The sequence below is a fragment of the Myotis yumanensis genome, unplaced genomic scaffold (genome assembly GCF_028538775.1).
Source record: "Myotis yumanensis isolate MYYU_CA2020_CCGP unplaced genomic scaffold, mMyoYum1.0.hap1 SCAF_5, whole genome shotgun sequence".
Classification (NCBI taxonomy): domain Eukaryota; kingdom Metazoa; phylum Chordata; class Mammalia; order Chiroptera; family Vespertilionidae; genus Myotis; species Myotis yumanensis.
This window is the reverse complement of record NW_027223756.1, coordinates 33,569,166-33,593,800: the sequence shown is the minus strand read 5'-3', so window position 1 is coordinate 33,593,800 and position 24,635 is coordinate 33,569,166. Positions and strand designations below refer to the sequence as shown.

Below are 24,635 nucleotides of genomic sequence, written 5' to 3'. Positions count from 1 at the left end.
AAAGTGCTCTATTCCATTTCAGAAGGAGCAAAGTGTTGTCCAGAGGTCTTAAAACACACACTCACACAGGAAGGGCTTACTGTGTGCCAGGCACTGTTCTAGGAGCTTTACAGGTTTTCATGCATTTCCTCTTCACACCAACCATAGGAGGTAAATACTATTCTTATTAGTCCATTGTTCGGGTGAGGTCACTGGGGCACAGAGAAGTTAAGCGGCTTGCCCAGAAGTACCCACTACGTGGGGCAGCAGGGCTTTGAGTCCCCACTCTGCAGCCAGGACCCTTCCAAGCTGCCTCAGCGACAGCACCACGCCTGAGGGAGGGTGTACCAGAGTGTGATCTGGGACTGTAGTAGGTGCATCTTAGTATCCAGGGGAGGCAGTGTCCTCTTGGGGTGAGGGGAGCACCGTAGACAGAGACTCGCTGCTCAGGGAACATTCTTTTGAGGGGGAAGGGCAAGGTGTGTGGACAACACTGCTCTCGTGGCAGTAGACCTTTTTTATGTGGGAAGGGCCACCCTGGGTGGCAATAATGTAGCCAGAGAGGACTCCTCTTCACCCAGAGGAAAGCTGGCCTCAGTTCTCCTCAGGTTGTTGGTGAAGGAGGAACCAGGGCTGTGAGGGCCTGGAGACAATCCTGGCCTCTCCGCAGCCTCGAGAGCTGTGCTGACGGACCTGGAGCCCACCTGGCTCTGTTCCACGTGTCCCAGAGAGGCTGGCACGGGAAGTTGCCAAGGACAGCACTTGGAATGCCTCCTACGGGCCGGGGCAGGGCAGATCCAGATCCTGGGGCTTTAGCTAAGGCCCAGGTGCCCGCTCTGAGCAGAATGGATGTGTATGGATGGATGTGCACGGGCTGTGGGTCAGCCCCGGCTCTCATCCTCCACTCTGCCCACAGCCCTTTGTTTTCCTCCCTGCTTGCTCGTAGTCAACTGAGTCTGCAGGGTGGGCAGGCAGGAGAAGGAAGCATAAGAAGGGAGTGAAGTGTGGGCACTGCTTGGATCCAAGTCTCACTAGGTCCTCAGCTGGGCTGGCCAACTCACCAGATGCCTCCAGACCCAGCAAGGGTGGCAGGCTGAGGGTCCTTCCCCTCATGACACCACCCCCTCTTGATTTCCTAGGATCCTCCCGCCGCTGGAAGGCCCCCCTTCCCAGGTGTCCCCTAGCAGCTCCGAACTTGGCGAGGGCTCCCAGCCTGATTGGCCAGGGGGCAGCCGCTATGACCTGGACGAGATTGACGCCTACTGGCTGGAGCTCATCAACTTGGAGCTCAAGGAGATGGGTAGGTGACCTGCCAGGCTGAGAATGGGATCGGGGGAAGGCCAGGCAGGGCTTTCTTCTGAATCCCAGCATCCTCACCCTCAGAAGGACAGTAGCCACGACTGGGCTTTTGCACTGAATGGATCTGGGGTGACAGTCCCTGCAGCATTACTGATTGGAGAATTTATTGGTGTCTCTGTGCCTGTCTCTGTAGCTGTCAGGTGAGGGTGATACTAGCATGTAATTGACAGTTCTTGGGAATAGGGTTAGTGTGACTGTTACATGAAAAGTGAGTATGGACTTCCCGGCTGGAGTCCACCAACGTGTATCAGGGCCAGCTCTGTCATATTCAGCCACCTTCAGAGGTCCCCCATTCACACAGCTCAAGCAGTGGACTCCCCATGGAGCCAGCCGCATCCCAGAGATGCTGTCTGCGTGTACACTTCATGTGTGTGGTTGCAGGCAGGCTGTCTAGAGTCAGAACACCACGACAGGCCCCAGGGCCTTTGAGATCGGACGGTCCAGCCCATTCAGTTTTCAGACAATGGAGCTGAGGCCCACGACAGCCCACCTGTTTTCCCAGGTCACACCAGATGAATGGAAGCCCTCCCATCCATCTGCCCTGAAAAGCCACACTTCTCACTCCCTCCTCTGTTGTCCTCACAGAGAGGCCAGCGCTGGACGAGCTGACCCTGGAGCGTGTGCTGGAGGAGCTGGAGACACTGTGCCACCAGAACATGGCGCGGGCCATTGAGACGCAGGAGGGGCTGGGCATCGAGTATGATGAGGACGTCGTCTGTGACGTGTGCCGCTCTCCCGAGGGCGAAGACGGCAACGAGATGGTCTTCTGTGACAAATGCAACGTCTGCGTGCACCAGGTGGCCAGCCCCCCAAAGGTCCCTATCCGCACTGTGTCCTCACACGCAGCCCGGCGGGCCCCTGCCTGGAGCTGGTCATCCTGACTGGGAGTGTAGCAGCACTGTGGGCACAGGCTTCTGGGAAGAAGGGCAAGGTGGGAGGAAGGGACTGGCATGATTGTCCTGTGGCACCGGGCCAGCTCCGTCAGCCAGACCTGAGTAAAGGCCCGTTGGATGATCTTTCTGTCCTGCCTGGCAGATTCCCCACCGAGCACACAGCCCCTGCCTTCCTCCTCTGCTCCTCACCATCCTGCACTACAAAGGGGCCGCTCAGTGTAGCGGTTGAGAGCAGAGCCTGGAGCCGGGCTGCCTAGTTTCAAATTGTGGCTCTGCCCTTTACAAGCTCTGTGGTTTAGAGCGAGTTTCTTAACCTCTCTGGACCTCTCTTCCCTCAACTGTACATAAGATTAAGTTGTAGTAAGGTCTGAGTTATTGGCTTCGAACAGTATCCTAAGGGCTCTAAGTGTTTGTTACCATTGTTGATATAAACTGGGTCTGGCCTGACCAGGCCCACCCCTTGGACCTTGGGCATCCCTGGGCTGTGTTTGCAGACCTGACTGGAACACAGTGGACCCACTCGGGCTCTGACTTTGATGCCCGCCTGCCCTCCCCCACACACACTGCTGCTGGACTGTCTCCTGGGAACTCAGAGAGGTCTCCCCTGGCGGGCGGATAGGAGGCAGTACACCCCATTCACCCACACCCCTTATCCTCAGCAGCTCTTAGGTTCATGAACCCTTAGCATGACTAAGAGGACCCCCTTCACAGATGCCTGTGAAAAAAGATGGAAGGTCTGCTCCTTGTCCTCAGGCAGTATACACACCAAAACACACTCAGCTAAAGGCAGCGTGGACACTTCTGAGGCCCCTCACAGGTTAGGACCCTCTGGCTAAAGGGACAGTCCTCCCAGCAGAGGGCAGACCTGAGCCCTTCCACAGAGGACTGAAATGGTGACTTCTCGCACACAACACAGACAAGTCCTCAGGAGGTCTCCTTGCCAGAGCCTGGTAGCAGGGCTGGGAATTCACAGCCGACTCCTGACCAGGTGCAGATTGACCAATGCCTCTGACCTGTGACCACCCTGCTCTCTTCCCAGGCCTGCTATGGGATCCTCAAGGTGCCCACAGGCAGCTGGCTGTGCCGGACGTGTGCCCTGGGTGTCCAGCCAAAGTGCCTGCTCTGCCCCAAGCGAGGAGGAGCCTTGAAGCCGACCAGAAGTGGGACCAAGTGGGTGCACGTCAGCTGCGCTCTGTGGATTCCTGAGGTGGGCAGGTGGGGCGGGGGCGGCCCCGGGGAAGTGGGTCTGCATGGAACTCAGAACTCAGGGGGCAGAGCACTGGGAAAGGAGGGTGATAAGCCACAGAACATGGGATCTCAGGTGTTGAGCCTGGAGAACACTGGGGCCCCCAGGGAACTTTGCTATGGACTTGGTCAGAACTCAGGTGGTGGTTTCCAGGGGAAATGGACCCTGGGAATCCAGTGGTAAGTCTGAGAGCTGGACAAAAGTCAGGCAGCTGACTGGGGAAAGCAGGTTTTGGGTCCACCCCCATTGAGGCAGTGGTTCCAACCAAAGCCAAGCTGTCTTAGAAGTAAGCCAGGTGACCTGAAAGGAAATTGGGTGGAAGCCTAATTGAAAGTCGGGTAGTGGGCCTGCTGCTGTGGCTGTGGCTAGATAGAGGGGTGTCCTGGGTCTGAGTCTAGGTGGGGAGGGACCGTGGATTTACAGACTAGGTCCACAGTGAGATCGCAGAGGCCCTGGGCTCCCAGAGGGCATCCCATTTTATTTGAAATAGGAAATGCTGAAATCTCCTGGAGTTTCAGCCCCGGCCCTGTTATGTGCCATGACCCAGAATGGGACCTCGCTCCGATGCTGCCATGCCTGGGAGCAAGCCAGGTGGCCCTCACCTTCCTGGGCTCCAAGTCTGAAGGACCTTGCTGAGACCCACCTTGCAGGCTTCTGTGATAATGGTGGTTGTGTCAGCAGTGGTCACTTGCTTCCACTGAGTATGCCCTGGGACAGAGAACCAGCAAAGACCCCACCTTGGGAGCCCTTTGGTTTAGGACTTCTGGGCAGGGGCTCTTCCATCCTTAGGCATGGGCGGTGGGTGTGGCGGGGGCGGGGGGGGGGGGCGGAGGTGGGGAGGCTGTGCCCAGAAGATGTGGACATGGGTATAGTCCCCATAGGAGAGACAGGAGGGCCTAAACAAGGGCCCTGGAAGACCTCCAAGAAGAGATGCTACCCCGACCCTGAGACCATTACTTGTTGCCCAGAAAAATAAATAAAATAAAGACAAATTATGATAAGAACTCGGAAGATGCTATTGACAAAGGGCTGAGGTACAGAAGAGAGGGGACCTTGCATGTACTCATTTAGACACACACACTCTGAAGCATCTCTGTCTCAAGGGCCACACAGTTGTAGGCACACACACTCAGTTACACTACAAACAGTGTGAGACTTGTCGCAGGTGAGCCCACACTCACCCAGTGGTCAGCTTGGGACAGTCAGGAAGGACTTGGGATTCTGGGGCTCTCCCATTGTCCTGTCTGCCTCCCACCTGTGTCAGCAGACAGCCCCCCATTTGGGGATCCTTGGGGCGGGCTGAGGACAAGAGGCCTGATGTAGCTCCCTGTGTCCTGCCCAGGTCAGCATCGGCTGCCCCGAGAAGATGGAGCCCATCACCAAGATCTCCCATATCCCAGCCAGCCGCTGGGCTCTGTCCTGCAGCCTGTGCAAGGAGTGCACGGGCACCTGCATCCAGGTACATGGCCACTTCACCTCGCTGCTGCCCGGGAGCCCATGTAGGAGCCAGGTGCCACCCCCTCCACCTGTCTGTAGTGGTGCTACAGACAGAGCCACTAATGGGCCAAGGAAGCCTGAGACGGGACCAGTCAGAACCCCACGTGGGGGGCATTCCTCTAGGATAGGGGGCAGGCCTGGGAGCCAAGGCTTACCATCCCATTGGAGTGCTCAGGACTTTGACTTATTAAGCTCAAGACCAGGTTTCTTTGTGCTTAATAAATACATTGACCTGGCTTCTGGCATCAAGCATGACATGTAGCAGGCGTGGGAATCAGTTAGGCTCTTGCCACACGGGGCAGGGCTGCAGTAGTCCATTGACAGCAGTGGTTCCCAAATCCTAGTGTGATCCTTGTTACCCGAGGGCTTGTTAAAACACAGATGGCTGGGGTGGGGCTGAGAATTTGCATTTCTAGCAAGTTCCCAGGTGATACTACTGCTACTGGCCTAGAGGCTGGGAGGTAGGGATGTCCTGTCTCTTCAGGAACAGTTGTCATTGCAAACACTAGCTGTGCCTCTGCCCATTTGTACAGCTTTCAGAATGGCCTGTGAGTGCAGCGGAAATGGCCACTCATAGTGGGATGGGTTATTGCTGAGACAGTTATCAGCTGCCCATGACCATCATCCCAGGCTGGGAGGGAGGGGCAGGTGCTGCCTGGGCAAGAGAAGGAAAGGGTCCAGTGCAGTCCCTCTTCCCAGAGGACAAAGGAGGTACAGCTCCCCTGACGTTGCAGGAGCAGAGGAGGCAGGGACTCCTCACCCGTCTCTTTCGATGCCCCCAATTCCAAAGTCATTTTGCCCACACAGGCATGCAGCTTGCCCCCAGGGGGGTTGTCCAGTCATAGGCTTGTTGTCTTCCCCATGTCTAAGGTGCTGAACCCCATTTCCTTCCCTGCACCCCCCTCCCAACTGCCATAGCTCCCTCCATACCCCGTAGAGTGTTAGGAGCCCATACCATTTTATTTAGGGTCTCACCGCATTCTTCGTTCTCAGGACCCTGGGGGATGCCCACATCCTTTTTACCTCCCATCAGGGTTCCCCCCATGTCTGACACTGCGCTTGCTGTCCCTCCAGTGTTCCATGCCTTCCTGCATCACGGCATTCCACGTCACATGCGCCTTTGACCATGGCCTAGAAATGCGGACTATATTAGCAGACAACGACGAGGTCAAGTTCAAGTCATTCTGCCAGGAGCACAGTGACGGGGGCCCGAGGGTTGAGCCCACATCGGAGCCGGTGGAGCCCAGCCCGGCTGGCGAGGACCTGGAGAAGGTGACTCTGCGCAAGCAGCGACTGCAGCAGCTGGAGGAGGACTTCTATGAGCTGGTGGAGCCGGCCGAGGTGGCTGAGCGCCTGGACCTGGCCGAGGCGCTGGTCGATTTCATCTACCAGTACTGGAAGCTGAAGAGGAAAGCCAATGCCAACCAACCGCTGCTGACCCCCAAGACCGACGAGGTGGACAACCTGGCCCAGCAGGAGCAGGACGTCCTGTACCGCCGCCTGAAGCTCTTCACACACCTGCGGCAGGACTTGGAGAGGGTGAGTGCTCCTCCGCCCCCTGCCCGCAGGCCACTGCTCACTGCCCCGGAGCAGCTGTGGCTCACCAGGGCTCACACTGTGACCTCTGGCCCAGGGGTTGAGGGCCTCCAGGTCTCATACAGGGAGGAGGTTACTGACTTTGTAGAACAGGGAAGGATCCAGCTCTTGGGTCTGAGTCCCTCTGGTCCCAACCCTTTGGAAGGCCTGGTGAAGGGTCATGAGGCTGGAGACACTGGAGCAGGGGCAAGGACCCAGGCTTCCAGCTCCCCTGGCTTCCGGCCCCTGTGTGGCCTCTCTGAGCCCTGCCCGGGTGCAGCACACAAGCTCCTGCTTAGAGTCAGAGGCAGGGGAGGAACTGGGAATGTCGAGTGAGCTGAACCAGCCCAACAAGTATGTGCTAGGCCAGGGAAGGAAGACAGGTGTGACTATGGCTCGCAGGGGTGCTGGACAGAGGAAATGGAGTGAACAGAGGGGTGAGGGTGGGCTCACCTCTGTGGAGTGAAAGGATGTTGGGTGGGCCGAAGTGTCTAGAAGTTACAGAAGGCTTTTAAGCAGGGACTGCCCTGCTGTGACTTCCACTTCCAAACACTCACCGAGGGGGAATGTGAGGGCCTGGAGGGAGTGGGCGGGTTGGCTAAACACCCCTTTTCCCCCCAGCTGTGAGCTGAGAGACTGGTGATCTTGTCTTGGTCCAGGATGGTAGCTTTGGGGGCTGAGTGAGATGACAAAGGGGTACAGACGCTGTGGTTTAGGGCTGAGCTATAGAGGTATAGAGGTTGGGGAGCAGCAAGAGCATGGAAGACCCTACAACATCTAATCCCTCCTACTCGCCCCAGAGGAAGTGAGGGGGTCCTTGAACATGGCTTTCTGGCACCCTTCCACCTGCAGCTAATAAAGTGCCACCCGAGTTGGGGGCAACCCCAGGAGGAAACAGGATGTTCTGGTCCTTGGGTCAGTCCTCTGAATCCCAGGTGCTGGTCTGGTGCCCTGTGTGGGACATTCAGTTCAGCGTCCCAGACCATGTGGGATGGTGACCAGTGTCCTGCACAGCAGACACACTTACCCACCCTTCCCCAGGTTGTGTCAGGAAACGCACACAGCATCTAGAGGGCCTGTGTGGCCTGAAGCAGTGGCTCTGTTGGCAAGTCTATAAAACGGGTAGAGCAACTCCACAGGTGTTGTGCTGTGGGGGAGGCGGGAGCGGGCATGAGGTGGGTGCTCTGAAACTGGACTGGACTTCTCCACCTTCGGCCCACTCATCTGCCCTTTCGCACGGTCAAAGGGAAACGACCCTGTTGGCCTTGGAGGGAGGGAGCTTACTGCCTGACAACCAGTCTGCCACCAGGTCAGAAGGGAGAGGTGTGCAGGGGGTGGCACCAAATGTCCCTGGCTCCAGCAGGGCAGAGGGCAAGGCCACCCACATTGCAGTCACTACTGCCTGGGCAGCCTCGCCTCCTGCCTCTTGTGGCAGGGCCGTCAGGTACAAACCCTTCAGAGCTACTGCCAGGGTTGTCCTAGGCCACCCGCAGGTCTCCAGTGCAAACACGCTGCTTTCACTCCTGCGGTTCCATCAGTTCGAGCTCTCTGGTCTGTGCTGGTCAGCCCTGTGTCTGGCCCTGGCTAGGCTGTGTGGGGAGGCCAGCGGGTAGGCTCCCTGATTCATCCTAGCATAAGGTGGGTACTCTCAGCCCCAATGAGCAGGTGAGGAACCTGGGGCTCAGAGAGGTGAAGTGACAGGAAGCCTCAGAGGACCGTGTGTGTTCCAAGAGTTGGATTTAGACCTGAATAGGAGACAGGTTTGTCAGAAAGAGGGTTGTTGGCTCATTTTCTCTTCTGTACATGTCGTGGGCAAAAGCATCCTCTTATCAGTCCCCGAACTCCCTATCCAGCCCCCACCCCCCACCCCACCCGCCCTGTCAGCTGGTACAGGTGCTCCGAAGGTTAATCTTGCCAAGGGTTAGGGTGCCAGCTCTGGGGCAACAAGAGCTGCCACATGGACCCCTCTGGTCGGGGGACAGAGTCCTTCAGAGTCAGCCCACTCTTCCTCCAGGAAAGGGAGGCAGGCCCGGCTTTCATCTCTGCAGCTTCTTAGGGCTCAGGAGCCCTGTCAAAATGCTGCTTCTCCAGCTGGGAGCAAAGTGAGGGTGTGCAAGCCATGCGCCAGGTCGACCCCCTCCAGTTCCAGCCTCACTGCCTTTCACAGCCATGCGTGGGTGACTGAAGTAAGTGAATAAAGCCAAGCACTGTGCCACAGGGGAGGCTTTCTGGAAAGACTCATGAACGCTGGTGGCATGGCCAGCGGGTCCAGCCTCTGCCCATGGCCCAGTGCTGACGGCCGAGCGTATCCAGCCTGTGACTGCGCACAGGCCAGCTTGGGCTGGAGCCATCAAGAGGTCGAGACCTTGGGCAGCCAGGATTGGCGTCCAGTCCAGCGCTTCTCAGCTCGGTGCCTTCTAAGTTTCAGTTTCCACTTCTCGGAGTTTTAGTTTCCTTGTCTATCGAATGGGATAAGGATCACACTAACCTTAGGGGTCCCCGTGAAGACGGGGGACAGAGCTTAGCACGGTACCCTCGTTGGTGGTGGTGATCATCGCTGCTCTGGCTTGTAGAGGGGTGGCCGGCCTGCAGGGTGGGGGCTCCATGGAGAATTGAAAGGTAGGCCCAGTGCCTGGGACCACAGGGCATCCTCCCTGGTTGATTTGCCCCCAAGGCCAGGAAGGAGTTTTGCTGAGAGAAGCAAGAGCTGGGCCGTGCTGCCGCCACCATGGAAGATGTGCTTTTCTAACATTGTAGCCACAGGCCTCAGCCCTGGTAGGCAGCTCGGGAAGGCGTGGCCGCTGCAGCCTCCCAGAGCTATTCACAGCTGACAGAAACATTGCAGCACCGACAACGGGCAAGTGCGCTGGTGTCCCCTAGCAACCGAGGAGGCAGTTCCGGCTGTGAGGGCTCTGCTGCCTGTGGGCCTGGATCTGGTTACCAGGGGTTTACTCGAGAGCCTGGCCTGGCCTGAGTGGGGCTCGGCGGCCAGGGGCGGCTCTCAGACACACACCCCACCCCCCCAGCGGAGGATAATAGTGAAGGAACCCCTCCCCCAGGCCTCGTTTCCCATGGCTCTCCCCAGAGAGGAAGACCCTGCACCTGCCTCCTTGTCACCGGTCACTCCCCACTCACTGTGTCCTCAGTGCCTGGATTGCGGTCTGCTTGGCCGCCCCCGAAGCAGCCTTGGCCTCCAGCACTCTGGCTCCTCAATCCCTGCATCTCCCATCTCTGGGACTTTCTGACCCATTAGTGTCCCTGTCCCACTCAAACCCTGTCACCACCTCCAAATCCCCACATTCCCCTCCTTAACCACAGCCTCCTGTTCTCCCTGCTCAGTTGCCTCCCAGGCTCTCTACCCTTCACTGTCCCTTATTTTCTTCATTGGCATTAGCTCGCTGCCTGTCCTCTTGCCCCTATATGGAGGCCACACCCCTGCCAGAGCCTCCTCCAGTAGGAGCCACACTCTGCCCACCGGGATCGATCCCCTAGCAGTGAGAAGGTGGGTCCCCCAAGATGCCTGCCCCCCAGCCTGGGCAAGCAACGTTCTGGGCTCCCCAATCCACCAATCGCTACCCCTATCCACCTTACTCAGGGCCCCCCATCTGATAGCAGACAACCTCACTTCCTGTTCCTCAGACCAGAACCCTCCAGCTTCATGCCCAGAGATCCTCTGTGCCCCTTCGCCGCCCTCCCCCCATCCCCAAGTGTCCCTTTCCAGCCCCCGCCCTGCAGCACAGAAGTCTCTCTTCCCTTCCCCCATCTTCGTCTCCAGGATCCCACCAGCATTTGAATCTATTTTACCTTCTCCCAATTTCGAGAGCAAATTTCCATCTCCCTCTAGTCGTGGGTTTCTCCATCACATCCTTCTCTCCTTTCCCATCATCCCTCACTGCTCTTACTTCCTTGCTTCCCACTCCGGCCATGCTCCTGCCGCCACCACATTGCAGAACCTTCCACCAGGGCCAACAGCCTCCTCCGTCTCCCTAGGTCCCGTAGTCATTTCTCCATCCTGTCCCCTGGCCCTCTCAGCAGTGGCTGCCACAGCCAATCATGCCCTTGTTCTGGAATAACTTTTCTTGTTGATGCTCTGACCAGATCCCCCCTTAGTACCCCGGTTCGCTCTCCCCCTCTGAGTTCTCCTTGGTCTAGTGAGCATCCGCCACACTCGGCCTAAACTCTCAGTGCTGCATCAGCTCCACAGCTGTGCTCCCCATCGGAAGGACTCCAGCCCACACTCTCTCCTGAGCTCCAGCATCTCATGCCCAGCATGCCCACAGGTCCAAGCCTGCTCCTCCCACTGCCTCCATCTCCGTGAATTCCTCCAGCCCTGGTCCATTCTGGTTTCAGATAACCGGCTGTGTGTCCTCTCTGCTCTTCCTTTCTCCTCAGCCCACATCCAGGTTCTCTCTGCAAAATTTACTGATATCAAAACAGTTTCATCAAAATGTAAAACCTGCCTTTATTACCAATCTCTGCCCTAGTTTTGGAGGACTTTGTTACTTGGATTATTTTTTTAAAAGAGTGTTTTATCTTTATAATCAGAAAAAAACAGTAAGGACAATGTGAGGAGCCTGACAGCCTGGCTGAGCTTCTAAGGTGGGCTCAATACTCTGTCCCCCAAAGCCAACCCGGGAGAGGAATTCTACAGCATTCCGTCACAGCTGGCTGTGGCACCGAGCGTCTTGGGAGAAATTAGAGAAGTAGTTGATGATTCCAGGGTGAAGTGAGCATAGGGTTAGGGTTAGGATTAGGGTACCAACCAAAGAATGTTGGCAGGGTTGGGATTATCAGAAGGAAGCATTCCTGTTTTCTATAGTCCAGACATTATTGATTGTGTACTGTGCCCAGATCAGGGGGAAAATTGAGCATTTATCTGTAATATCCTGTATGTTTAATATCTTTTCATATCTACCACTGTTTATTATAAAACAAACATATTCAGAATTCCTAATAGGATAAAAAAATATGCCAGTAGAAGTTCTATTCTCTTCCTGTCCTACAATGAACCATCTACGCAATAGCCTGTGCAGCTGACTGTGGGGCCCCTGGCGAGGGCCGTCCTTCTGACATCACAGTAGCACGTGAGGTGCAGATTTGAGGTCCCCACCCCCAGAGAGTATGTCAGGCCCCCAGGCCTGGGCGTCTGTGTTTTTAATCAGCTGCCCTAGGGGTCTTGATGCCAGTTATTCTTTGAACTTGCCTTAGGAATCCTTCCTCTAGAGCAGTGGTTCTCAACCTTCCTAATGCTGAGACCCTTTAATACAGTTCTTCATGTTGTGGTGACCCCCAACCATAAAATTATTTTCGTTGCTACTTCATAACTGTAATTTTGCTACTGTTATGAATCGTAATGTAAATATCTGATATGCAGGATGTATTTTCATCGTTACAAATTGAACATAATTAAAGCATAGTGATTAATCACAAAAACAATATGTAATTATATATGTTTTCCGATGGTCTTAGGCGACCCCTGTGAAGGGTCGTTCGACCCCCAAAGGGGTCGCGACCCACAGGTTGAGAACTGCTGCTTAGAGTTTCAAGTGAAAGAAGAAACAGAACACTACCGGCAGACCTTAATAGGAAGTATTTAAGTATACTTTGGGGAAGAAATCTATAACTCTGAATGTTTTCGAAGATTTCAAAAAGCTGGACCTTAACTGATCCGTTTTTAAGTTAGATATGTTGACTGGTTTGTTTTAAGGCCTCCAAAGTAGCCATGAATCCATCCCCTTTTCATCCCCACTGACCCCACGCACATTAGGTCTTCCGCCAGGAAGAAAACAGACTGGGATACAAGGAGGTAATGTTGGACTGCGCGTATGCCAGACAGGGAAGGCCTCTGGAGGTGATGTGAGTCCAGCCTTGGGGGAAGAGTCGAGTGTACACCAAGGCAGACGTGGGCTGGACACAGACAGAAGCGCCTGGAGGTGGGGCAGTCCTGGAGGCCGGTTGGGACCGGGCCCTGAGGTGACTGGATCAGACTGAACAGGCTCTGGGCTGTGTTTTTTCGCTGTGACAGGAAGGAAGCTATATTTGTTTCCCGGGGCGACTGTAACAAAGTACTACAAACTAGAGGCCAGAAGTCGCCAAGCTGAGTCCTCCACCGGCTCCGAGGGGATCTGTTCCGGGCCTCTCTCCTAGCTGCTGGGCTGCCTTGATGTGGAGACCCATGACTCCAGCTCTGCCTTGTCCTGTGGCATTCTCCCTGTGCGTGCGTGCCATCACATGGCCGTTCACAAGGACTTAGTGGCATGAGGGCTCACTCATCTCCAGTATGACCTCATCTTAACTAATTACATCTGAGGTTCCACACAGACGCTGTCGGAGGATTTGCACTTTCAGAAGATTGCTCTGGGATGGCAGAGGGGTCCAGCTGAAGATGATGGGGGTGACTAAGCGGCGAGGGGGCTGAGGCAAGGGGTCGCGTCCCCGGGAAGGACTGATGGGCATGCTGACGGATCAGCGATGGGGCAGATGAGGAGGAGCTGGGTCATTAAGGACCCCAGCACTTACACACCACCATCAAAATCTCTGCACAGCTCTGCCTGGCCTGGCTCAGCGAGGCCTCAAAGCCTCACTCTCTAGCCACAAGGCCTCGCTCTGCCTCTCCCCTGCCTGGCCTTTCTCTGGATTCCTGTCCCCAGCCTGTCTCCCTCTCTGTGACCAAACCCCTCCCTGCCTAGCTGCCCCTTTCTCCAGGAAGCCTTCCTCATCCCCTCCAAGTCTGGTTCAGGGCCGCCTGGTCCTGTCAGTACTTGGTCAGCATCTGTCTGCCCAACTGGGCTACACATCCTGAGAAGAAAGGGACCCAGATGGCATTGCTCACTGCTGAGCCCAGGACCCAACACCACGGGAGTTTCCAGAGCCACAGCCTGTGCTCAGGGCCGTGTGGGAGGAGGTGGGTTGGCGGGAGGTCCTGAGGAGGTCAGGCTGGGCCCCAGCTGCCCTCTTGGGAGGTGCTGGCCACTAGGATGGCCTAGTGCTCCCTGTCTATCCTGGGTGCACTCACCAGTGCGAGTGCCACTGAGAGTCTTCCTGCAAAGCCAGGACGGAAGCTGGCGTGCTGGGACTTCCTTCACAACTAGGCCCAGGAGGGAGATGAGGATGCTCGTGTGTACAGCGAGGACCGATCACGGCCACCCCAGGCCAGGAGAATGGTGCCCATGACAACAGGCCAGGGGCTCTAAAACCCACAGATCATCCCAGGCAGCTTAAGGACATGCAGCCTGACCTGGAAGATGGAACCCAACTGAAGACAGAGTACTAGTTTTAGCTGGAAAGACCCTGGTGGGACCCAGAATTTCAGCTCAGCAGCCCCTGGCCAGTCCCTGCCACTGGAAGTTCTGACCTAAATTGAAGATGACACCAGAACAAGGAAGTGTTTCGGGGAGGGGGCCTGGTCTTGGCCCAGGGAGCAGCCGGTGAGGTTGGGCACACTGGAGCAAGTCGTCACGTGAACAGAGCAAAAATGGCCCGTCCTTCAGGTGCTTCTAGGCCAGTGCAAGAGGCTCTTCCTCACTGGCCCTTGGAGGCCAGGGGCCCCGCCCTGCCCTGTGAGGAGTTCTGTCTCTGGCTGAGCACATGCATGTGGCCACGTGGACGTGGGGGCCTTGGCCGGTGCAGGCGTGGGCCTGGCTCAGGTCCCAGAGCAGCAAGGAGACCCGGGTGGGTTGGAGACTGCCTGTCTGCTTGAAGCTGTTGTGCTGGGTTCTCTCACTCCATGCACCATGGCCTTTCGTGTCTCGGGATAGGAGGTGGCTTTTCTATGGCTGAGGAGTTTCTTCGGTGGGAAAGAGGCCTTGGACAGGAGGCAGAGGGATGGACTTGGTGCCCTCGTGAGGCCCAGTGAGCCTCAGTGCACTGTGAATATAGGGGCGAGAGCTGTGTTAGAAGGGCCTCAGGCAGCAGTGTCGCTGACTCAGCCAGGAAGGCGGAGTCACCAGCCTGAGCTACCCAGATGCTCTCTGTCACTGGCTCAGCCAGGGCCACAGGGTCAAGGCTGTGCTCGGCCCATGTTTTGTATCAGGGAATTGTGGCTCAGGGCTAAGGACACTCGGGGTCCGGGAATTGATTCCCAGATGTCCCGGGCAGGTTAGGCAGTGGTGGCCCCCAGAGCTGGAAGGTCAGGGAGGGTCGCCCTTGAGTAAGGTGGGAAATGTCTCTTGTGTTTCCTCAGGTTAGAAATCTGTGCTACATGGTGACAAGGCGGGAGAGAACGAAACACGCCATCTGCAAACTCCAGGAGCAGATATTCCACCTGCAGATGAAACTTATTGAACAGGATCTGTGTCGAGGTAGGCGCCTTCCCTGCCCAACACCAGCCACCTCCGTGTGCACACACTCAAGGGGTTGGGTCCCAAGAAGGGTGTGTCTGTGGAGCCTGGTTTGGGGCATGTGCATGGGGCCCGGGGCCACTGGCCCCCACCCCTACCCTCCGTCATTCAGTAACTGGGCCGAGAAAGGGACCTCCCCAGGGTCCCAGGTATGTATTGTTAGGCAAGGAGCCAGAGGTTGGAGTGTGGCCATCAAGCCTGCCCTCTGAGAGCGTTCTTATCCACTAGGGACACCAGGTAGTGCCAGGGCCACAGTGGTTCAGTAGTAAATTGCATGTGAACAGGTGGGGACCAGAGGTCCTAGTGGCTGTGTGCTAGCACTGGGGCAGGAAGGGCCAGAAGCCGGCGAGATTCCCTGACCTATGTGCCTGCGTGTTGAACCTGAAGAAAGCGCCTGCCCAGTGATGGAAGAGGTCCTGTGTGCTCTTTCTCTGGCCTCAGAGGATTCAGGCCCTGTGCCAGAAGCTATTCCCTCTTATTTCTTACTCTCCTGCATCACATGCATTTAATAGATTTGGAAATCAAAGGCCAAAGAAGCTCTGGCTTTGCTTTTATCTGTTAGTTGTGTGGATATTGCCAGACACAGGGCTCTTCCTGGAGTCTTCACATGTTAAGGAGGGCAGTGCTTGACCCCCAAATGGTGCTCTCGTGTTGGATTACCTGCAGCAGGAATAGCTGGATGGAGAGCGATTTCGAGCCAGGGGCGGCTACTGCCAGCTCAGCCTCTGGGTCAGGCTGGGCCTGGAGTGGACAGAGAAGAGAGCTGCCAGGCCACCCCCGGAGCCGATGACTGAGAGCTGGCCACCCCTGCCTGAGAGCCAAGCTGCCTCATCTGCACTTTGGGATCGCCACCCACTCTGGCCCAAAAAACCAGGAGTGCCAAGTAAAGACGGTGGGTCACAGCCATGCAGAGCTCGGAGCTCGCCGTGCACCCTCAAGGCCCTGGCAGCTCCCTGGCGCCCGGAGTGGTCCCCGGCTCCCTCTCATCCGTGATTGGTTCCGTGAGCACTAACTGAGCGTGGACGGAGGCCAGGCCCTGTGCTGGGCATTGCGGGCACACTGCTGCGGGCTGAACGCACAAGGTCCCGCCCTTGTGGAGCTCACCACCTGGAAAGACAATGGGAAGTGGTGGCCAGGGAACGGCAGCGGTGCTGGTGCAGGGACAGAGCTGTGAGGGAGGCTTCACGGCGGCAGTGGTTCTGCAGCAGCCTCGGGCTTCCTGGGACCGCACTGTGAGCACATCCAGCCGCAGGAGCGAGGCAGCAGAGTGGCACGGCCTGCAGTGCCCGAGGCACGGGATTCCAGAAGCATGTTCAAGAGTCGCAACATTTGCAGCTCCCCGGTCTGAGTGGCTACAACAGACAGCCCTTGTTCAGGGCAGAAGACCGGTTTGCCTCTGCCCGAAGCTGACGCCCTCCGTGTTGTGCGCTTGACCCCTGGCATGGGACGTGGGCTACAGGCATATTGCCAAGGCCTGTCTGGCCAGAGGGCTTGAGAAGGCTTCCTGGTGGCAGTGGTATTTATTGAGGCTGGAGCTGAACCAGGTGAAGGCCAGGACAAGGAAAGAGCATTTTTGGAGACCCAGAGGCCAGAGCTTATCTTGTTAGAGAAACTGGAAGGAAGCTGCTGGTATCGGTGCGATTAGAGCAGGAGGAAGATGTCCAAAGTGAGGCTGAGGGGTTGCCAAGGTTGACCAGGCAAGGTCTTGTGAGCCTCAGAAGGAGCTCAGACTAGCTGAGGACAGTGGGGCCTCAGAAGCCTGCCCTCACAGTATGTGGGCACTGGTCCCATGTTATAGATGTGGAGACTGAGGCCCAGCAGGAGGTGCACAGGGGCTCAGCAGCCGAGCTGGGAAGATGACAGAGCTGGGACCACACCCCCCAACACTTTCTTAAATCCTTATTCAGGAAGCCCTCCGGCCTGCAGCTGAGAAGCTGGGAGAACATTCCTGGCAGCTGGGCCTCCCCCTCCATAAGCCCCTCCCTGCTTGGGTGTTCTCTGTGGCTCCCTAGACCTGTATGGTCATGGGCTGAAGGGGCATGAAGGTCAGGTGTGCAGCCAGGTCTCCCATCTCCTGTCTGACCTCAAAAGCAGACCAGGAGACCAAGGCAGGAGACCAGCTCAAGGGACTAACCAAAATCTCTTGACTCCTCAGATAGTGTTCTGTCCACCTTCATGTCCAGCTCCTTGGCCTAGCATTCAAGACCCTGCCCTGTCCACTCACCTCCAGCCAGCCTTCCACCCACCAGGACTCTCCCAGAACCTGTAGGCCATGCAGATCAGGCTGCAGCCCAGATCCTGCAAGGTGGTCCTCCACCCACTTCAAGGCCCTGCGCCCTCCCCAAACCCTGCCAGAGCAGCAGTGGGCAGTTACACACTCCCCACACCGCCTGCCCCTGGACTCACAGGAGCCGCAGTTACCCAAGCCCCCAAGGCTCTGAGCAGGGCAAGGCGACTGGGATGGTGAGGCACCCGGTGAGGAGGGACTCCTGGGTGGCACGCAGCGATCTTGGTTCTGGCCGAGGCAGTCTGGGATAACCACCTGCTCTCTCTTTCCCTGGTGCAGAGCGGTCTGGGAGGAGACCAAAGGGCAAGAAGAGCGACTCGAAAAGGAAAAGCCGTGAGGGCCCAAAGGGCAGCCCTGAGAAGAAAGAGAAAATGAAGGCAGGGCCCGACTCGGTCCTGGGGCAGCTGGGTAAGTGGCCATGCTGGCCTGGCAGACCGGCAAGGCTCACACCATCCCTCCACCTGCAGCCCCCATATGAGGCCGGCTGGGACCATCGGCACCCACCTGCACAGAGCGGGAGGCCCTTTGCCCAGGCACTCCACCTCCTGGCCATAAAAGAGACTGGGGTTTCGGAGCCCTGGTGCCATCCGAGAAATTCCCCTTTTGTAGATCGGGAGGCTGTGTTCGGGAGCTCAGGAACTGACAGCTCATTCCACTGGCCAGGGTCCTGAGGCCCTGAAGGGACCTAGGCCATCTGGCCCTTCTAGGAGCCACCGCCGCGCTGGGAGGTGTGGGCCCCAGGGTTCTCCATCCTTGTCCCACTCCGCCAGAACCTTTTCAATGGGCCTCTCTTCAGTACCAGTGAACCTTCATGACAGAGAGACCCAAAGGAGTGGCCAAAGGCACTGGCCCAACCCATCTCTGCTGTCACAGACCTTACTGGCAGTAGAGTCCCCTTCTAGGCCTCACTTCGAGCACAGAAGCCCCAGGTCGTCTCTTATCTCCCTCCGTCTCAGGAAGGGGACAAGTTGGGTGTCTAATGGGAGGCTAGTCTCACTAGCTGTCCTGAGACCTGAGGAAGGTGGGGGGTGGCCTATAGCTAGAGCAGGCACTGACATCCAAGAGGGGCCTTATACCCTGATACATTGCCACCTTATTCATGCCTGACACCCTTACCCAACTTCCTTGTTTTGGAAGCTCTGGGAGGCAATGTGCATAGAAATCCAGCGCCCCCTGGTGGCCTGAGGGCATTTTCCTCCATTCCTTGGCTCCCTGCACCTCATGGGTGTGCGGGGCCAAAGGCCCTTGCTTGTTTTAATGTTCTCCTTTGGCCACCTGAAAATTCTCAATGATAATTTTTGAACAGGGAGCCTGCAAAGCCTGCTGGGGAGGGTCAGAAAGGGATTCCAGAGAGTGTGGAACTGACACCTGCTGGCATCTCACCTTCCTCCTCTCTCCCCTCCGCCAGGCCTGTCCACCTCGTTCCCCATCGACGGCACCTTCTTCAACAGCTGGCTGGCGCAGTCTGTGCAGATCACAGCGGAGAACATGGCCATGAGCGAATGGTCACTGAATAATGGGCACCGCGAGGACCCTGCGCCCGGGCTGCTGTCGGAGGAGCTGCTGCAAGACGAGGAGACGCTGCTAAGCTTCATGCGGGACCCCTCACTGCGACCCGGCGACCCTGCCAGGAAGGCCCGTGGCCGCGCCACCCGCCTGCCTGCCAAGAAGAAGCCACCACAGGATGGGCCTGGTTCACGGACAACTCCGGACAAACCCCCCAAGAAGCCCTGGGGCCAGGATGCAGGCGGCGGCAAGGGGGGTCCAGGTCAAGGACCACCTGCCAGGAAACCACCACGGCGAACACCTTCGCACCTGCCGTCCAGTCCTACAGCTGGGGACTGTCCCATCCCCGCAGCTCCCAAGAGCCCCCCACCGCTGGCCCCTGACACCCCCGACGAGGCAGCCCCCATGGTTGCCGACTCGAATGTCCAAGTGCCTGGCCCAATGGCAAGCCCCAAGCCCTCAGGCCGGCTGCGGCAGTCCCGCGAGAGCAAGGGAACCCGGAGGTCATCGGGTGCCAGGCCTGATGCTGGGACAGGACCTCCTTCTGCTGTGGCCGAGAGGCCAAAGGTCAGCTTACACTTTGACCCTGAGACTGATGGCTTCTTCTCTGATAGGGAGATGAGCGACTCAGATGTGGAGGCTAAGGACAGCGGGGTACAGCGGGGTCCCCGGGAAGCAGGGGCTGAGGAGGTAGTCCGCATGGGGGTTTTGGCCTCCTAAGTCACCCCTACCCCTGTCTCAGGCCCTGCCCTAGTCCCCCACGAGGCCTCAGCCCAGTCACAACTGCCATTTCCAATCTGCTGAGTGTCCCAGACTCTCAAGGCTGCCACTCTGTTGTGGTTTTATTTTTAATACAGAGAGAGTTTCGAATTCTACACTGTTGTCTTTCCTCTGTGCTGGCCTAGGACATTAGGATTCCTCCCACAGCTCTGGCTGCAAGGACCGGGCCAAGTCCTGTGCAGCACCCATGTGGCGGCGGCGGCCCTACCCGGCGTCGCTGGGCTCCTGGCTAGATGCAGACAAGGTGAAGGAGAGCTCAGGACGCCAGCCCGCTGCCACTGGGTGACACAGAATGTCGTTTGGGCATTATTTTATGGCAGATGGGCCGGCCCAGAGCCTGCCCACCTTGCCCTCAAATTCCACTGGAGTCCATTTGGGGGGTCCTGCTGCACTCCACTGATCCCCAAGGAAGTCTATAATAAGTGATACCCAGCCAGAGTCTACTCACTGTCACAAGCACAACGAGCTTACATGAGAAAGCACTGAGGGGGCGCAGAGGGCCCTGCTGGTTCCAGGGGAACCACAACCGCTCCTGTCAACCCACATCGAAGGCCTGCCCACCCACCCCGAGACCCTCCACTCCCTCGCTGCTCGGCCCCTGCCAGCGCCCAGCCCTGCAGCCCCGGGAAGGGGTTTCCAGAATCCTTCCTGAGCTGTGCCACTTACTCAGGGGACTCCCAGTGCCAGTGGAGGGCTGCCAGGGAGGGCCAGTGCCCAGACGGGGGCGTGGGCTCAGACTTGCCCGCTGCAGAGAATCGCTCCGGGCTCCAACTTCCTTCCTTCCGTAGGAGCCAGTCTCGGCCAAAGTCTGGTCACTCCCAGACAGCTGACCAGGCCGTTCGCCTTTTCAGGTTTCCCAGTCCTGCTAAGAGATGAGCTGCTTCCTCGGTTTCCTTCTGGAAACTCCTTCCAACTAGCAGTGGGATCCCGGGGCCCAGGCGGCCGCCTTGGCTGCTGGGGCTGTTTTCAGTCTTGCTGGAGGTTCCTGGTTCCTCTCCCTGTGAGCCTTAACCCCCTTTCCCAACTGTGCCCTCCCTCCCCACCACCCACCCCCCTCCCTCCCTCCCCTCCCCTCCAGGTCCAGGTAGTTGCTCTGAAGAGTTTTAGTGGAGTGGCCCCAGGGTGATAGCTCAGGGAACAAACAAAAAAGGAATTCAGTGAAAACGTGTGTTTTTTTTCATTTGTGAATTACTCCTGGGTCACTTCCGCCACTGGTAAAGCCAGAACTTCTCCAACAAGAACCTTGCAAAAGTCCAGTGACAGTCGAATCATTCTGTGGATGCCAAAGAATATTTTGACCACAATACAGCACAGCCTGGACCGAGCACCTTGTCACTTGGACTTTTTTTAAAGGCGTTCTTTAGCGACAGCTTACAGGAACATGTTCCTTGCACACACCCAAGGAGACCAGCCCGAGCTCTTGGAAGAGGATGCTGTTCCACCGCCCGACTGTGGAAACCGGAACCAGGTGTTGGATTTCAAATCCTGGACTGGGCCCACCGTGAGCTTTCAGAAACGGCCTCACAGTGGGGAGGAACACGCGGGAAACCGGCACGGCCCGAGTCCTGACCGTGAGGTTCCCCCGTGCGAATGAACACACAGCGCAATTCGGGGATGGGAGCAGCTTGACCACTCGCCCCCGACTCCAAAACTACCAAGGTACGACAGTGGCGCTGTCATTGACACTCAGCTTTATGTGAATTTTAGCAAAACAGGAAACAAAGGTGATGACTCAGTTCAGGGGATCGGACGAATGTGTCCGGTTGGAATGGACTCAGCAGGCTTCAAGGACTCTGGGCGTTGGGATGGCATGAGCTACCACGTAGTTTAGTCTGCCTGCCACCTGGGTAGCAGTGGCCAGTGCAGTGTCAGCAGCAGCGTCCCAACCCCGTTCTCTGTTTACTGCCTTTGAACAGACCTCCTTCCTCCCCCGTGCTTCACGTCACAGCCGTGTCTGTGCTGGATTGCTCAGTCTGACCTCGCAGGAAGCAAAGGGATGAGCTTAAAGAACAACCAAACTTTCCCTGGGGTGAGGGGACTAGGGTGCCAGGAATGGCTTCGGTCCAGGAAACTCAGCACTTGCCCCCTGACCCCTGCATCCATCCCGAGGCAGGGTCTGGGCCCCCTGGAGGCAGGAGAGAACCTGGGAGGGAGTACGGGCAGCTGGCACTCTTAGGGGCCTGTGCTCAGGTTGGCTCTGGGTTCTGGCCCTCTTCTCTCCTGGCTCTTGCTTTGTTTGAGCAGATTATCGCTGGGGCATGGTGTCTGGTTAGGCTGGTGGGGGCCCCTCCCAGGCCAGGCCAGGCCCTAACCTCCCCTCACCAGGCAGCTGCCCACCTTCAGGATGTCCACCTGCTGCAAGCAGGACGAGGATGCCGGTGTCCACTTCTTCCCTCCGTTAGTCACGGCCCCTTCACTCTTTGTCCAGCCTCTGTCCATCGTGTTGAAGGCCTTGCCACCCCTGAGGTTAAGGTGGGGAGAAGGCAGACGGGAAGAGGCCTTTCCAGGCCGGAGGCTGGGGCAGATCTTGCCCTCGCCCACACTGCCCACACTCACTGGCCCTCAGGGAGGGAGAAGCTGCTGTCACTCATCCTGGCCATCATCCTCATATCCCAGGCCCAGCTGCCCACCGTCCCCTCCCCCCTCATCACAGTGAGAAAGGATAATGTGCAAGGGAAGTATTTTTATGGATCATAAATGTATTTTACAGCAAATGAGGAGAAAGGTAGAAGGGTTTATTTTATTAAATGAGCACTGACTTGGTGACAGTACGTGAGAGGCCACCCAGGTTTCCACATGGGGGCTGGACTGTGGCTGTGTCCACGTGCATGCGTGTCCCTGGGTGTGGATGGGACGTGCTAGGGCAGTTCCTAGAGAATCAGCTGCCCAGCTCTAACAGACATGGGCAACAGCTGGACTTGGCCTTCCCTTGCTCGCTGCCGGATGTGGCCAACCTCTGCCCATGTCCAAAGCTCTGCAGAATGGTCGGGATGCCTGTGGCAAGGCCCTTGGGGAGGCCACTTCCCATGCCCCTGGCCCAGCTGGCCACATTGGCCAAAGAGCCAGGGCTGGAGTCTGGGACTTTTGGTTGTTCTTTAGGGCACTTCCTGCCACCTTGTCCCTCAGACGCACAACACTCTGTGCTCTACGTCGGCTCGGGGTGGGGGGATGATATGAATGTCACAGGAGGAGACACCTTCTGTCTTTGTTTCAAAGAAAGTGATGTGCCATTTGTTAATATACAAGAGAAATATTGAAAATATATTGAAAAGAGCAATTTTAAATTATTTTTGGCTTATGTTGCAATATTTATTTTCTTGTATTAGAAAAGATTCCTTTGTAGAGAAAAAATGTATTTTTCATTAACGCAAAGACCTATTTCTCCTTTTTGTACATTGTCCGTGTTCGCTACCTTTGATGAGCAATAGAATGTATGGCCGCCCTGGTGTGGCCAGCGCCCACCGTGCCCTGCATGACATGTGTTGCCGCTGCTACGTAGCTTTCAGTCCCATCCTGTCCTGCTCACTCCTGGGCTTCCAGACCTGGCCACCCCCAGAGCCTGTGTCTCAAGGAGCCCTTTGCACTCCTCATGTGTTGGCAAACGCAGTTAATAAAGCAATGTTTTCTGTGCTGGTCGGTGTGAGGCTTCGTTGCATTGAGTGGGGCAGGGGCCTGAGAGTGCTGTGCGCAGACTCGACAGTGGCCCAGTGAAACAGCAGTGCTCCCTGGGTGTCCCAAGGGGCCTGCTGCTACCCCCTCAGGAGTCATCATAGTGATGGTCACAGTGACCGCTCCATGGGCCAGCGGCTGTGCTTAAGAGCTGAGTTTCTTTTGCCCCTCACTGTCGTCGTCCCCTAGGATTCAGAGCGGATGAGGGGTATGCCCAAAGCCACACTCTGGTAAGAGGGGAAGTCCTACACCACAGGCAGGACCCTTGGATTCTTGCCACCCCCATGAGCCACCCGCCTGGGACAGTGGGAAGGTTTGGGAGGGAGCTTAGCAATGTCCCTACACTAGGGAAGAACTTCGCTCAAGTGTGTGTTTCATTCATTATTTTCTGAGCACCGACTCCGCTCCAAGCTCTGGAAAGTGTGGGAAGTGTCACTGTCCCTCCTGGGGCAGCTCACAGTCCAGCAGGAACCCAGACATGAGGGAATGGGAGTCATGGAGGCCTGGGCTGATTGGCCGGGAGTAACACCATTAGTTCATTCAACAATGAATCCATTTGATCACACACCTGGTTCAGCCAGTCCTCTGGGTTGTATACTGTGCATGTCACCAGGGCCTGCCCTCAGAGCTTCCAGGCAATGGGACCTGAAGAATAAACAGTTGCTTGCCCAAAGGGAGCTGGATAGAAGGAAGAGACAAGAAACATTCCTGGTGGAGGACTCGGCACAGGCAAAGACGGGTCAAAGATGCGTGGAGTGGGTCTCACACCTGAGCCCATGGGAGGCTGTGTGGAAAGGGATTGAATTGGGGCTCTAGCTTCTGGAGCCGCTGACTTAGTCATTTAAGATAGCAAACTGCCCCATTTCCTAACCAGTGCAATAGGAGGCAGGTCCCCACAGGCACCTCCAGACTCATAAAGTTCTGCGACTCCACAGCATTGGAAATAAACCTGGGGGCTCCTGGGAGGCCCCAGGAGCTGTGATTTGGAGCTGCCCTGGGCTCAGCACCACAGCCTCTCCTTTCGCCCAAGCCAGCCCGATGCCACAGTGATCCAGAGTCACGCGAGGTCCCCCCACCCCTGCAAGACCCGCACCTGACAGCACACCCAGCTGACAGATGCGGGGCACCTGTGGGTCGGAAGCAGCCATGCTCAATGGAAATAACGGTACAAGTAAGTGCAGTAGCTACACATTTTTAAAAGTACAGGAAAAATTAATTTTAATAATTTTATTTAACCCATTATATCCCAAATATGATCACATAAACATGTAATTAATATAAAACACTTATTAATAAAATATTTTGCATTCTGTTTGCGCTGTGTGTGTGCTGCACTTACACCTCATTTGGATGAGCCACGTTTCAAGCTCAGTAGCCACGTGGCTGACAGCGACTCCATGGCAGCGCAGCCCTGGAGCCGTCAGCTGTGCCTGGGTGGCCTTGGGCTCATATCTGATCGGTGCTCCTAGGTCAGTGATGGTGAACCTTTTGAGCTCGGCATGTCA

The 24,635-nt window shown here is 56.8% G+C and overlaps 1 protein-coding gene across 7 annotated transcripts in view; it reads left to right on the top strand.

Annotated features, from left to right (window-relative positions):
• The window catches only part of JADE2 (jade family PHD finger 2), a 50,715-nt gene extending 27,624 nt beyond the window's left edge, over positions 1-23,091 (top strand). For all 7 annotated transcript variants that reach the window (XM_070414984.1, XM_070414991.1, XM_070414987.1 and 4 more), the window contains 8 exons: positions 1,119-1,279; positions 1,924-2,135; positions 3,271-3,438; positions 4,820-4,936; positions 6,049-6,513; positions 14,732-14,849; positions 17,455-17,583; positions 18,584-23,091. In XM_070414984.1, coding sequence (XP_070271085.1) covers positions 1,119-1,279; positions 1,924-2,135; positions 3,271-3,438; positions 4,820-4,936; positions 6,049-6,513; positions 14,732-14,849; positions 17,455-17,583; positions 18,584-19,401 — 2,188 coding nt within the window. In that variant the 3' untranslated portion in view covers positions 19,402-23,091. The remainder of the gene's footprint in view (positions 1-1,118; positions 1,280-1,923; positions 2,136-3,270; positions 3,439-4,819; positions 4,937-6,048; positions 6,514-14,731; positions 14,850-17,454; positions 17,584-18,583) is intronic.
• The last annotated feature ends 1,544 nt before the right edge of the window (positions 23,092-24,635 follow it).